Below are 16,093 nucleotides of genomic sequence, written 5' to 3'. Positions count from 1 at the left end.
TTCAGCCATTCCAAAGGTTACAAAAGAACCTGATTTAATTTTCCAATGGGATATTTTATTTCTTCGCCTGGTCAGATACTTTGATCTAAATTTGCGCGTTCTTTCACGTGGTACTGTTTGTCAAAACACCGGAAGAGGCGACTTTTATCAGAAGTCGCCGATTGACCGTGAAGCGAGCACTTGGTAGAGGAACCTCCCGAATACTTTTCCACAAATAGACGACACACCGAAACCTGTCACAGTGTACACACAAACAAACCATCCTCAGATGTAGCCAGATCCCCATACCATGACCAGTTACTGGCTTCAGGAACAATGAGATAAAATACTCTTCTAGTCAAACACCCTGCAGTTTACTCATTTTTTCAGCAGTGATGTTGTTATTTCGTTTTGTGCTAATTATTTGTTTGGAAGGAATCTCAGCAAAGGTAATACTCATGTTATATTTTTGTCAAAAATTAACACAATTTAGGATAATACTAGTATTCGGCAACCATCGACTTTGATTATGAATGACGATGTCGGGTTTTTTAATCACAGTAATTTATATTTTTAGGTTCATCATAATAGTAATAATGGGAATCATTTAGGTAAGATTTGTTGAGTAAATATCCTTGAAAAGTTAGGTAACCAGAACGATTGAACACAGTAACATTACTAAATTTTTGTGGCTTCAAATTTTACAGTCAAGTAGAAATATAACAGAAAGTATAAATATATATACGTAACCAAATTGCTTTAATAATTGTATCTATTAGGTTAATTTTGTAACGTCGCAAACTCTTATTATAGAGAATTCATACGAACGTTTATTTCATTAATTAATTTAAAAACCATTTTTTCCCACGCTAAATGTAAATCTATAAATTATATTTATATAACAAAAACTAATTTTAGACCAAAGAAACATAAGTTCATACCGATTTTCAGATTGCGTAACACGAGTCAATAGTCACATGCCGGAATTAATCAGCATTTTCTTACAATTAAATGTCGATAAGTTATCCTAGCGTGGGACAGTGAATATACCAATCCCTTCAGGCATCAGACCCAATCCTGGAAGTCCAAGAATGCCAGATACTGACACCCCAGCGATGACGTCAATAGTTCACGTAAACACACAGAAGAATAAAAACTTATCTTGGACAATATTTGCCAACTGCATTGAAAAGAAATCAGGGGAGATAACGCTGTTCATTATGGTTATTAGCCCAGTGATTACATTTTTACGGAATGCAAATATATCAACTTTGTAGTTCTTCTGACCGAAAATATACATAACATGACTGCTATACACTCTTCGATTTTTTTTTTTATGATACTTAAAACTTATTTCGATTGATCAAATATTTCCTTCAAAGAACATGTATATCTCTCCTCAATATGATTGTATCAAGAAATCCTTAAGAGGCATATCACAAAAATCTGTAGACAAAACATTCTCTAAAAAAACAAAGAAACTGTGGGGGGGGGGTGTCAGTGATTATCCCTACGAGTTAGGTCAAAACTAATTTGACCCTTTTGCACTAAAAATGCAGCTTTTGCTGCTGTATTGACATTGGTCGCCAGTGTTTCTGACCAAACAACTTTTTACATCCAATATTGTTCTAAATTATGCACAATGATCAGATTGAATACGGTAATTTAAAAAAAATTTATATAAACTTAAACAGCATAATATTTCAAAGCCATTTTGCACTTTAAAGCTGCAGTGTGTATGAGGCATATTAAAACATAGGGGTCATAGATGTAGTTTTATTTATTTATTTATTTATTTATTTTTGAAAGAGGCCTTCAAAGGAAAAATTCTTGCAAAATTTGACTACAAAAAGAAGAAGACTTTTTTTTTTTTTATATTCGCATAGTTTTAAGCTGTAAGTCAATCAAATTCTTCAATACTATAGCTATAGAATGTTTCAAATATATCAACAGGGGCTACAGATTATTTTAAATATATCAAAAGTTCAAAGTAGGTATGCATAAAAATTTGTAATAAATGTTTAGTGTTAATAATTTTCCCCAAAAATGCATGATTTTAGTCATTTTTTCTTTAAGAAAAAAATCAATAAAAATTATTATTGCACGAATATTTAGAGCCCTCCAAAAACTGACCCGTTTATTAATTCATTAGATTAATTTTGGTCGCTAGCGCTGTGAACTTAAACGTGACCAGTGAGATTTCTTAAAATAAAAAAGCTCTCGTTCTTGATTTAGATAAAAGTACATGGATAAACATTGAATCCCACCCCACCAACCCACCCCTCCCCCAGCCCCTCTCCCAAAAAAAAAAAAAAAAAATAGAAAATAACACGGGTAACCGGAGGAGTAACTAACAGTAATACACGAGTTACGAGGATTGCTATATTTATTACAGTTTAAGAGAGATTAAATAAATCAAATTTCGTAACTTTTGTATTACTGCCACACACTGAAACCCTTTAAAATCACGATATATTTCCTTACAGCTGACCATCGTTGGGTTTTGTTGGGAACTGGGCTCCAAGGGAACTGAAAATGGTTGGTTCGTGGGTACTCGATTTCGTGGGCATCTGTCCTTGTAGCAATTTTTTTTGTATTCACGCAAAAGCTAATATCAAGATGGTATGATTGTAGCGTCATGAGTTATTGTCATCACGATTGAGTGAGCTACAACTAAAACTGTGATTCTACAGTAAATACCGGTAGTTCTGTGTGATGAAGACAACATTGAATGGTCGGACAAGTACGGAATCCGTGACCGTCACATCCGGGTCTCACCATTTCTCTTTTTCTGCCTGTATTTCAGCTCACAAACTTCAAGCTATATCCAAGTGGTTGGACGGCCGCTCAGACACAACCATTTATGACTACATATATTATGTTAATGCAGGTAAACAATCAGCCGTTTGTTGTTTGATCAACGTGCACTGAATTTATCTTAGATGTGGTCAGTAATACGGACCTATTATAACGCAGTGTGTCTTCTTCCTGTAGGTGCGGGTTTGAACCTATTTGAGGGTGACATACAGGGGTACCGCCGAGGGAACCACCATACTGTAAGGAACCAGTAAAAGTGTACAGCGTTATAGTACAAACCTGTAAACATTGATAGAAAATAACTTCAAGTTATTCCCCTGTAATGCATGGTACAGGGGCAGTAATAAGTCATCACAGTTATATTTTTAAAACCATTCATGAAAAGATCAAAAGAAAATGATATTACATGTACTTTTTACTTGTATATTCAACATGATAAAATGATTTAAAATAGTTTTATAATTTTTGATATAACTTGTGGTCGTTTTGCTTTTTTTGACACATTTTGTTGCATGAATTCATTCTTATTTACTTTGATATGTTTTGTATTGTGACAGCTTAAGGCAGCGATAACTAACCACAATGGTTTATGGAACACTCGGGTTGTTCCTTACCAGTTCGATCCATTATTTAGTAAGTAACCTTGGTTGATGGCTAAAACTTTCCTTGATTTCGATGTGCGAATAGAAATGTAATATAAAATGAAAGGTATAAAAATGAAAAAAAAAAAAAATTAACTTCAACATATTATTCATGCAGGAATAGGCTGAATGATATTTTAGTCAAAGCACTTGCATACACTCAGACTTAAATGCAACAGTAAACCATATTCATCAGATAGATATTGACTAACAATAATGTACAAAACAGTGAAGCAGAAAATTTTGATATTACTTGCAAAATCTGCATAAAAATTAGCAGCAACGAAATATCTGTGCACCAGGCTTGCTTACATGCAATTCATTTCTATTAATGATATTCAAAATTTTGAGTCTTGATTTCTAAGGAACGGAGGACAGGCATATCGTATTGGATGCAATAGCAGATTTCCACAACAAAACCTGTATCAAGTTTATCCCGAGAACAACTGAGAAAGATTTCATCATATTTAAGCAAGTCAATGGGTATGGACTGTTATATAGTATTGTATTAGTGTTTTGCTTGTATGTTGTGACATAAGGTTATAGACAATTCTTTAAGAAAATAAGAGTACGATTATAGGATCTGTAATTTTTTTTGAAAATAGATAGTAGAGTAATTTTATACTCTAATTTCAACAGTTCATTACTCACGTGTTCCATCATCTAAACAGGAAGTTGTGGATTTTTCATGAAATCACGTAAAGGGCACTCTCGTAAATCTGACGGGAGAGAAAAGAAAAAGAATTTGAAGTCATAAAAAAAATCATGTGAAAATTCAATGCTTTTTTTCACTTGTATTTTACGTCGATGTAAAGTTATATCGCATTACATATATATATATATTTATAGGTTGTTTATAAACAACGTGAAATTAATTTTTTTTTTAGGTATTTGCAAACAGTATAGCATTAATGTTTTAGGTGTTAACGAACAGTATAAGGTTAATTTAATTTCAAGTGTTAAGTGTGAAATTTACCGGTATTCTTAAACAGTATAAAATTAATTTTTCAGGTGTTCCTCTCATATCGGGAGACAGGGCGGGGCCCAGGACGTGTCCCTTGCCACAGACTGTCTTAAAAAGGGCACGGCCATACACGAGCTGATGCACGTGCTCGGCTTTTTCCACGAGCAAAGTCGTCCGGACCGAGATTCCTGGGTTAGAGTGATCTACTTCAATATAATCCCCGGTACGTATAGGTACTTGTAAATACCTGTATGTAAAAATGTGTGACGTTTTATTGTCTAAGTGCCGCCCCTCCCTGAGTCTGATATGTATGTTATGTGTAAGGTTTATGAATGGTTTCATTCACACGTACCAATTTAATTGTTTCCATGTAATAATCTATAGTTTTCGTTAAGAAAATATTGTATATTCATTCACATGTATACTGGCACTATTGATTTCGACGAAACATTTTACAAATAAAGTATCTAATATTAAGAAAAAAGAACACTTCAAAATATCTACTTAACTTATTCTTACTAGTTGTTGTTACTAGACAAGAGAAACAACTTTGATAAACTGAGTTCGTGGGAGGTGGACACTCTGCGAATAAGGTATGACTACGGCAGCGTGATGCACTATTCCAAGACAGCGTTCAGCAGGAACGGTAACCCCACCCTGCTCCCCACCCAACGGACGAACACCGAGATAGGTCAGCGGCACGGCTTCAGTCCCCTAGACGTCGAGAAAGTCAACACCCTGTACAAATGTGGTCAGTTTTAAAACACTCTGGGCCGTTTCATGTGTGTTACAGTTTATCCTCCTTAAAGCCTAGTTATGCGGGAAAAATTAATTCATATTTTGCTTACACGGCTGGTTTTGTGGTTTCATCAATTTCGTTGTTAATTAAGTTGACCTATGACATGAAATGATTAAAATGTTTATTGATGTACAATGTCTAATAACAGGTTCCATTTGAAGTATCATTGGCTATGAATTTACGTATCCTTGAATAAACGAAAATTGACGCCAACGAATATTACTGAAAATTAAGGACACAGTTCATATGTTTTATTTATTCTTTTTTGAAAATCTATAATTCATTACAATGTGATTTACCGGTATGTCTTGTTTTGTAATTAGGTGACATTTCACCCACCATACAGACGCCCCTACGTCCGACCCCTGACGTGACGGACCCCCTGATGGCCCTCACCCAGCTACAGTCGCTGTCCTGCCAGAGTCACGGTTGGCTGCCCTGGTCCAAGTGGTCACGCTGTGACCTCAACTGTCAGCAACAGCGGCAGCGCTTCTGTCGGCCCGAGTGTACGGACATCAGGGACTGTCCCGGTGGATCCAAGGAGGTTCAGAACTGCCAAACCACGTGTCGGCGTGAGTACATTTCATGCATTAAAATATAAGTTGAACAATAGGGTCCTTAGAAGATTTTTTTCTTATGCTCACTTTTAGACGATTTTGGGGGTTTTTTCAATAAAAAAAATCAAAATTATAAAAAAATCAAAATAAAACTAATTTGAAAGTAAATTTTCCAAATTTTAGACAAGTGCAAGATACGTGCTAGAAATTCTTATTTGAAAAGATACAATGACCGTTCACATTTTTTTTCTAAAACAGGTGCGTTTTACATCGGCTGCTGGAAGGTTGACCCCAACAATATGACGATATCATCAGCAGGAGATTTCAGAGGTGTACTGTTTGACCAGTTAGAGATCGTGAGGAGATGCGCGGACATCGCTGCGACCAATGGCTTCTCGGTGTTCGCCATGTTTAACAACACGGAATGTCTGACGGACGCCGGCGCCTACCGGAACTTCTCGTTGCTGGGTGTGTCGGAGCATTGTGGAATCTCCTCCATGGGCGGCCCGGATTCTATCAGTGTCTACACTTACGAAAAACGTAACGTTGCTATATAACAGTCCACCATTTCCACTGAGACTTGTATTCTTTTCACATACTTTGTTTAAAAAAAATTGATTTGCGATAATTTGGTTTCACGATATTGATATACCGGTTGCAAATTAGTCCACTGCGACTATCATTTTGCGATCAAGCCAATGATAACAATCTGAAATAAATACAAAAAACATTGATAACATAGATACATTTTAGAGTTGTTCGCAGCGATAAATATTCACCCCAAGGAGGCTCTCGCGAATTAAGCGATCTTTTTCGAAAGCAAAAAATATTCGTTTACAGTAGTAATATTTGAAGTAATTTTTTTCTTGCAGACATAGACGGAGGTTGGGGAGACTGGGGATCCTGGCAACAGTGTGACCAGTCCTGTGGGGGAGGGAAGCAGTACCGGTACCGACTCTGTAACAGCCCGCCCTCTGTCGGCGACGGAAACCCGTGTCCCGGAAGTGATGAAGAACATCGGGAATGTAATACACAGAAGTGTGTGGGTACGGACGTCAGCTTTTTCAAAACTGAAGCCCCGATCTAATCATCATATATGTTGCTATTAACAAGTGTCTTAACTGTTATAATAATCGTTAGATTTATGAAACAATTGAATCAAATTTTGATCGCAAGAAGTGTATATTTTTTTTTCTTATTACGAACATTTCATTTACATTTATGTTTCGTTAACTACATATATTGACTTCAGTTCACATAATACCATATCTCTATTGTTTTCATTTTGATTAAAAAACACTATTAACAGAAAAAGTAAAACTCAGTTGGTAGTACATTTGTATGGTGTTTTAAATGATGTCCCAGTCGGTAGTAAGCAGCAATAGAATCAACACTGTGAACTAGATTTACATGTATATTGTACAATGTTTGGACATCAGTCCATTCTTGATATTGATGTAAAGTATCGCTTGTTTTTCAGAGAACCCCCTGTGTGGGAAGAAGTTTTATACCAGTGAGTCGGGGGAGGGAGGGATAGTCTACCTGAACGACTACAACAACTCCATGGAGTGTAACTATGAGATCGAGACGCGGAGTCTGTACACAATCTCACTCCTCATCACCAGAATGGACATAGAACTGAGCCCAGGGTGTCAGTATGACGCACTGATGGTAAGTATTGATGGTATTGAATATGACGCACTGGTGGTCAAATACATGTATGAATAAACATTGATAGTAAATATGACGCTCTCATTGTAAAATGAATCATTCATGGTAAATGTATGACATTTATTGAATACATGACGAACTGATGATTAATTTGACACACAGATTGTAAATATGAATAAACACTGATAGTAAATATGACGCACTGATGGTAAATATGACGCAATTATTTTACATTGACGCATTTATGGTAAATGTATGACATTATTGAATACATGACGCACTGATGATTAATATGACACACTGATCGTAAATATGATTTTCTGATTGCTAAAACGACGTAGATATAACTACTTATAAATCATGTACGATGCACTGTATGTTGATTCATATGATGAGCTGATGGTAAATAAGTATACTTAATGATTGTAAATATGACGCGCTTTTACAAACTTGCACGAGACATTACGCACTGATGTTAAACATGACGCGGAGTTTTTAGAAATTTTATCCAATGATAAACATTTCATATTAATGGTAAAAATGACATATTATAAAAGAAACATGACGCGATGACGACAAACATGACAAAATTTTGGTTAATTTGAACGTTTTTAGAAATTACAGTTGATGGTAAACAGTTCAAACATTGGGAAATATTACATACTTTAATAAAGATAACGCACTTAGCGTAAACACGACTCATTGATAGTATACATACGACACACTGATGGAATATTTAGGACTTGTTTGTGAAAAATTGGCACACTGATGGTAATTATAATCCATTGGTTGCATATTGGCATACTGGTGGTAAAATGACGGTTTGTAAATTGATAGTTACACGTACATCATGCATTAAAGGGACTTAGACACGATTTGAGATCAAAATTTTTATTTTTATTTTTTATGTATAAAATGGTTTACTGGTGCATTTTAAATGATTGACCAAAATATTGAATGTTAAAGTCAAGTTACAAGCGAGATACAGAGATAGGAATTGGTTGTTATGTAAACAAAGCTCGAGTCTTATAGTTGTTCAGAAAATGTAATTTAGAGAATTACAATTTCTTAGACAAAATGGCTTGTAAAAAAACAAGGTAAACTAATTCAATATCTTCATAAATACTATTATCAACAAAAGAAAATTACATTTGTTTGAAACTTACACCAATACAACACATATGTAAAAAATGACAATATTCGAGCTTTGTTTACAAAACAAAGAATTATGAACTCTGTATCTTGCTTATTACTTGATATTTGACTTCCAGATTTTGACATAGCATTATAAACTTCTATATTTACCACTATAAACATTGAAAATGTCAAATCGTGTCTAAGTCCCTTTAAATGCACCATTTAACGCACTATTTATAATAAACTCCAAAGCTGCTGCTGATACCCGGTAGAATTTCTGCATTGCATGGCCATACATGTATATGTCACTTTTGCAACAAATATGTCTTTTGGTCATAATAAAGTTTGATTATTTGTTATATCTAAACATTGGAATGTGTAATACAATTGTTGTTATTCGAGGTCGTTCGGAGAAGAATTTATTTGGTCGTTCACATGGATACGTTTAAAATAATGGAATAAAGGTTGCGCAATGTTTTACACCAGGTGTATGACGGAGAGAACAGCTCCAGTCTGATGGGGGTACACTGTGGGAACATCAATCCCTACCCCATGATCTCCTCCTCCAACAAAGTGAAGCTTAAGTTCCAGTCTGACGAGACCATCACAGGCACGGGCTTCACTATGTACTACACCATCAACAATAGGCAGAGTACGTCTCTCTCTCTCTCTCTCTCTCTCTCTCTCTCTTTCTCTCACCCCATCTGTCTATTTTTTCTCTCTCCCCCACATCTCTTTTTTCTTTGTTTTTCTCTCTCTCTCCATTTGTCTAATTCTCTCTCTCTCTCTCTCTCTCTCTCTCTCTCTCTCTCTCTCTCTCTCTCTCTCTCTCTCTCTCTCTCTCTCTATCTCTCTCTCTCTCTCTCTCTCTCTCTCTCTCTCTCTCTCTCTCTCTCTCTCTCTCTCTCTCTCTCTCTCTCTCTCTCTCAATGTTAAGTAGAACTGTTAGGGATATACATTTTCGCTAGCTGAAGGTTTTTGGTTTACTCCACTCCTCATAAAAGCCAAGGGTTTTCGGTCCCATAATGGGGAGCGGAGTGGACCGAAAACCCATGGCGAGCGAAGATATGGATACAAAAAAACTTGTATTGTGTAGTGTATGTTTAGATTTTACCGCCGTCATTCATTATGATTATCTAAGTAAATTAATAGCATCACAAATTACTGATTTTCCAGGAAAGACCTGCGTTGAGCCAGTTCCAACGGCGCACTGTTCTATGACGTATACAACTCACTTTGTGGGGGACACGGTGACGTATCAGTGTCACCATGGTTACCACTTCAAAAATCCCAGTCACCCTGCAACTCTCGTCTGCTTGGATCAGCCCGCCTTCGCCGTGTGGTCAGACATCTTTCCCGTTTGTGTTCGAGCCTTCAGAACGTTCATAAGAAGTCAGTCTCTATAAAATACTACAACAATACATCCCAAATTAAGCTTCCGTACAAATAAGGTTCATTTACAACATACACGGTAATTCTATTGCGTATAAAAATCAAAATCAGGATTGTGATATTAAAGGCTGTAGACCTTTTTATTTAGAAACCCCGACTGTGTGTGATTTTGAGGGAAACCTGTGTGGATTTCAACAAGGTTCTGAGAACAATTTTGATTGGTGGATCGAGAAACCGAGAGAAACACAGTATATACAAAAACCACGTATTGATAGTTATAATTCCACGAAAGGTAAGCGCTAAGTAGAACAAAGTCTGACCGCCCTTCTAGTGTGTTTGTGTCTGACATTTATCAATATCATACTAATTCAAATAAAACAAGACTAATGAACTTTTGCAATGCATTCATTAGAAAATATCAAAGAATAACATTATTTTCAATTGTCCATCAACAATTTTGACAAAAACCCAAAAACTTCTAATCCTCGTCACTCCTTGATTAATTCATGAAATTCTGCTTTTATGTCATCACTGACTTTTTTTAAAGTCAAAAATATAGGTCTCTAATGTTGAAATTCGTATATCGGTTGTACACGTATGCCTTCACTTGTCTTATATTTTTTTTTCCATAAAAATCCAGCTAGTCAGATAATGACCTTGTAAAATATCATATCAGGTTACTTTAAATGAATAAATTCATATGACGTTGTTCTAAATGCTTCAGTTATACAGACCCCTGATCTCAGCTGTAAAGCAACTTGTATAATTTTATTCTTCTTCCTAAATTTAGAAAGATTGAAAAGTAAACTGAGGTTTGGGTTATTCCTTATTACGTCTTCGGACCAAAGGCAAATATAGGTTGATTTTAAAAGTAAAAATTTCTTTTAATAGGAAAAACATTTTTGTGGCCTAATAAATATTACACGTATTTACCAATTAAAAATGTCCCTGTGCTTCAGACACCCTTTTTTACCCTTATCTTTTACCGAAAGATACATTTCACACAGGTCACTTCCTGTATACGGAATCATTACGTCACGGCGCTCCCGGTGACATAGCGGAAGTCGTCACTAGGACATACACCACACAGAGCGGACGTAGCCAATGTCTGTCATTCTCGTACACCGTGTACGGGAGAGACCAGTCCAGTCTACACGTGCACGTAAAGGACGCCATCACGGGCGCAGTGTCAGCGCCATGGTCAACAACATCCAGCCCAGACAGTCAATGGGAGACAGCCCAGATCCAGATATATCCAGACAACCAGTTCCAGGTACTTTACTTCCTGCTTATTATGTTTTCATGTTTTATGTTTTCATGTATACATGAATTATGTGTATATCTGGAATTATCGACGGTTATGGAATCATTTATCTATTAAGTAATCAGTTCCTTGTATTTTCTTGTACATGTATATCGTATCTTGATATATTGTGTATTTAGTGAAAATGATATAATGAATGTTTTCTAAAAATGGAGGGTTCGGTTCATTTGCCTGTAGATTTATCGAGATAACCAGTTCCAGTTTTACTTCTGTTTGTATATCGTATCTTTATATATAAATTTTATAATGTCTTTATACCTATCGAATCAAAATAATCAGTTCCAAATTAATTCATTATTGTTTATTATATCTTGTACGTCTGAAATATTACAAGATTTTGATCAAATTACCTCACTTAAATTCTTTAGATATTGTCGTTTAAAAATTGATTATCTATTTTTTTTCCCAGATAATTTTCCGTTATGAGATGGGCACTGGATTTGGTAGCTCCGCCGCTCTTGATGACATCATAACACGTGACGGTTCGTGTAATTAAAGATTCCAACAGCTGTAATGTCGCTAAAAATCAACTTGTTGTTCCATAACCAACATAGTCCTTCATTTAGTAAAATTATCATACCACAACGACATAAGTCAAAAACTGGGAAGAACTCCATACTAAAAGAGGTTGCATTTTTAAATTATCATTTTGTTATTTTAAAGCAAACAAGGATTTCATGTGCAGATACTTTTGATTTTATTTATAATGCCAGACACGCACATGGTACGCAATATATCATTATTATGTAACACAAAATAATGTTAAATTATTAAAGACGGGTAGTTAACGAATCAATGAATTTGTCCTCATTTTGATCAAAATGGCACAACAGCTAATCTGGACTGCATTGGTAACACAAAAATGAAATTAAATTTCAACATAAAACACAAAAGAACAATACAGTAATATACATGTGTATAGTGCACTTTTAAGTACTATAGTCAACTCTATGATGCACGTACATCGAAAAGTGATGATTTGTGGAGATAACTAAGAGGGATTTCGTACAAAGAAAAACAGTGAAGGTGACGAATGTTGAATGATATATAGTGATTTATAGAAATTGTACACAATGATAAGATGATGCTCCGGTATGTTTTAAATATCAATACCTTAACCTGTCATTATTTCTAATGCAAGTATCAATATCTGCGATTAGTTAATAACTGCTATAATTCATGTCACACATAAATAATAAAAGTACAAATTTACAAAATACTTAATATAATTATCATGTACAAATATATCAAATACATGTCATGCAAAGATATTATATAAAATACATGATGTAATTATTATGTGAGATTTATAAAATACATAATATATCATGTACAAGTACATAAGAATATTCAATATTACATGTACACATATACAGAAATATTCCATTTAACATGTACAGATATATAGAAATACTCCATATATCATGTACAGATATATAGAAATACTCCATATATCATGTACAGATATGCAGAAATAGAATGCATTGATAAGTTTCTATTCATAAACAGAGAACTGATTCATTATATGAAAGTGGGAAGTAAACGTGGAGATGGATAAGAAATCGTCTGTTTTACAGCAAAGCAATGTGCAAGTAGGACATACATGTACTGTCAACAAAGGCTAATAACACCATGGCCAGCTTGATGGTGATTCCATTCAAATAATAGCTTATACCGTGTCTCAAGGAAAAGACGATGATGGAAAAATAGAAATAACACTGTACAGAAAATTTTGTCCCTCAAAGTCCATGATATACGTATAAAGGTGCAACCTCCCTCGTAACCAAAAAGAGGGAGTTATCTTTTCTTAACCATTACAAATAAGTATGAGCAGGCATTAATAAGGGAAGCGTGTAGCGAGTGGCTTTTTTAACTTAGCGGTTTTGAGGACCGTCTATTGTGAAACAGACTGTTTCATTTCGGGCGTGGTTTTGAATCTTTTAACTCTTCCGGACCGGTTCTCCAGGGGTGGTTATAAAGAACCTGGATTTTTTAATCGCCTGTAATTCCAGAGATTTTAAGTAATTCGCTGTGGTTTCGGGGGACAGCTATAACTGCCTGAATTTAAAGAAATCGGCTGTAGTTCAAGAGGCCGGTTATAAGTGCGTGGTTTCGAACTTCCGGGAGAGGGTTTCCCAGTCTCCCTGTTCGATCAGACTGTTGATCTCCGTGGTGATCAGAGCCTCGTCCTCACACAGAACCTCGGCGTTATAGTAAATAGTCTTACTCCTGGTCCAGCTGAACGAATTGTCAAAGACCAGTGTATCTGTAAAATAAATAAAGGACTCAAAGGTATCAATGAGCATCACGTGATGATACAATCAGTAGTGGCTGACGACAATAACGGTAGATTGATAACAGCAGTGGCCGACAAGTTCTTAGATCTCAAAATCTCAAAAAGACTATATATCTTTTATAGGTTTTGTAAACTTAGTTTGCTGAATCGTTCCCATTTTCTTTATATAGTCTTTATTTTCCTTGCAACAAAACAAGTTAGTTGTACAAACCAAATAAGATGGCATCAAACTAGGATTTATTGTGTAAATTTTGTTTTATCATAGAAAAGATATTCTATCCGTATCCTCAAACCAAGCTCTTTGCATGCATATATCCACAAAGTAATTCTTATCTATAATATACTTCTTAAATCCTTCGAGCATAATTCCCTTAAAGCAAATCTGACGTAAACATTGACAGCATAAAACGAGTCCACATTTTACAATACGCCCTGATATGCCATAACGGTTGAATTCATGCTTTTTTAACAATATGCCAACACAGACTTGCATGTGACAACGTATCATACCGGCCAAATATACAAATTCACGCTAGTTATAACTTCAAAAACAAAAAATATTAAGCCTGAACAACAAACCCATGCTAATTGTTTACAAACAAATCCATGCAAATTGTTTACAAACAAATCCATGCTTCACTCTTTAAGGAATATGCCAATTATACATATATACATGTATATATAGATTTCTGGGCGTGACAATTCATGCTTCTTCCTACACCAATCATTAACCGATCTACCAGTCAAGTTGATGCTCTAACAAACTCGATAAAACATAGAAACCTACGCTCCCTCCTGTTCCTAAATCATACTCGTATTTTGTAATAAAGAACGGTGCGATACAACCGAGAACTACTGAATTCTATAGTATCTGAAATACAACAAAGTTAGTTTTACGCATGGTATTGTGATGCAGTAATAAATTTTATGTTATATGTAATCCAAAAAGTAGTATTAAAGTACAAAAAATAAATTCGTAGTCTCTGAACTACAATCGAGATATAAGTACATGTATAGGGTAGTAGTAGGAATTTCTGTCCTAAAATTATGGTTTAAAATTAATATATAACAATTTAGGGAAGATCTGATGGTTAATTTGTTATCCATTCAACCTCATTAAGATAATTTCACAAATGAATAAAAAATCTAGCTAGATTTAAAACCAAAAAAAAGGAGAAACAAATTAAACGCACATGTCCCTGTTTTATCACAGATGTAGCTCCCATCCTCGGCGACCACGTGACTGTTGACACGTGATGTCTCCACGACCGGAACACTGCCCTTGGGGCTCTTGTAGAACACCCCGAACCCGATGTCGTGGTCCTCGGTCTTAAACTCCCACCTACAATGTCAGGCGGTGTAAAAAAAACCAAAGTTATCGACGGGTGGGAAATAACAATACAGTCAAGTATTCAAGATGATGATGATAACGATGATGTATTGATGATGATGCATTAATTTCAAATGATCGACAATTATGCCGATTTTGTGATTTAAATGTCAACTTTTATCATGTTCAAAACTTTTATTCAAATTGGACCTCTATAATCCGGTATTACTATTTTTAGAAATAGACACCCCGACTCTTTATTGAATTCAGTGAGTCCTTACTTGAGTATACTGTCGACTCTTTATTGAGTACAGTCCTTACTTGTGTATACTGTCGACTCTATATTGTGTACAGTCCTTACTTGAGTACACTGTCGACTCTATATTTAGTACAGTCCTTATTTGAGTATACTGTCGACTCTTTATTGAGTACAGTCCTTACTTGTGTATACTGTCGACTCTATATTGAGTACAGTCCTTATTTGAGTATACTGTCGACTCTTTATTGAGTACAGTCCTTACTTGAGTATACTGTCGACTCTATATTGAGAACAGTCCTTACTTGAGTATACTGTCGATCCTATATTTAGTACAGTCCTTACTTGAGTACACTGTCGACTTTATATTGAGTACAGTCCTAACTTGAGTACACTGTCGACTTTATATTGATTACAGTCCTTACTTGAGTATAATGTCGATTCAATATTGAGTACAGTCCTTACTTGAGTACATTGTCGACTCTATATTGAGTATAGTCCTTACTTGAGTACACTGTCGACTCTATATTGAGTTCAGTCCTTACTTGAGTACTCTGTCGACTCTATATTTAGTACAGTCCTTACTTGAGTACACTGTCGACTCTATATTGAGTACATTCCTTACTTGAGTACACTGTCGACTTTATATTGAGTACAGTCCTTACTTGAGTACACTGTCGACTTTATATTGAGTACAGTCCTTACTTGAGTATAATGTCGACTCTATATTTAGTACAGTTTTTACTAGAGTATACTGTTGACTCAATATTGAGTACAGTCCTTACTTGAGTACACTGTTGACTCTATATTGAGTACAGTTCTTTCTTGAGTATAATGTCGACTCTATATTGAGTACAGTCCTTACTTGAGTATAATGTCGATTTATATTGAGTACAGTTCTTACTTGAGTATAATGTCGACTCTATATTG

General features: G+C 35.3%; 2 protein-coding genes across 8 annotated transcripts in view; one reads left to right on the top strand and one right to left on the bottom strand.

Moving 5' to 3' along the window:
• LOC105318745 (embryonic protein UVS.2) lies at positions 1-12,073 on the top strand. The gene is made up of 17 exons (XM_011416000.4): positions 1-428; positions 557-590; positions 2,786-2,869; positions 2,974-3,035; positions 3,354-3,429; positions 3,803-3,920; positions 4,449-4,624; positions 4,937-5,152; positions 5,524-5,772; positions 6,016-6,297; positions 6,630-6,803; positions 7,238-7,428; positions 9,052-9,217; positions 9,742-9,957; positions 10,106-10,249; positions 10,965-11,230; positions 11,691-12,073. The coding sequence occupies exons 1-17, from the start codon at positions 375-377 to the stop codon at positions 11,775-11,777; spliced, it is 2,595 nt and encodes an 864-aa protein (XP_011414302.3). The 5' UTR covers positions 1-374; the 3' UTR covers positions 11,778-12,073.
• LOC105318744 (retinal-binding protein) overlaps positions 11,955-16,093 on the bottom strand; it is a 20,478-nt gene continuing 16,339 nt past the window's right edge. For 6 of the 7 annotated variants that reach the window (XM_066078047.1, XM_011415995.4, XM_011415997.4 and 3 more), the window contains 2 exons: positions 14,771-14,919; positions 11,955-13,547 (listed from right to left, as the gene is read on the bottom strand). In XM_066078047.1, coding sequence (XP_065934119.1) covers positions 13,378-13,547; positions 14,771-14,919 — 319 coding nt within the window. In that variant the 3' untranslated portion in view covers positions 11,955-13,377. Of the gene's footprint in view, positions 13,548-14,364; positions 14,449-14,770; positions 14,920-16,093 lie in introns of all 7 variants that reach the window. The other variant, XM_011415999.4, reaches the window with a different exon arrangement.

Source organism: Magallana gigas, chromosome 3 (assembly GCF_963853765.1).
Source record: "Magallana gigas chromosome 3, xbMagGiga1.1, whole genome shotgun sequence".
Lineage (NCBI taxonomy): Eukaryota > Metazoa > Mollusca > Bivalvia > Ostreida > Ostreidae > Magallana > Magallana gigas.
This window is presented reverse-complemented; position numbering and strand designations above follow the sequence as displayed.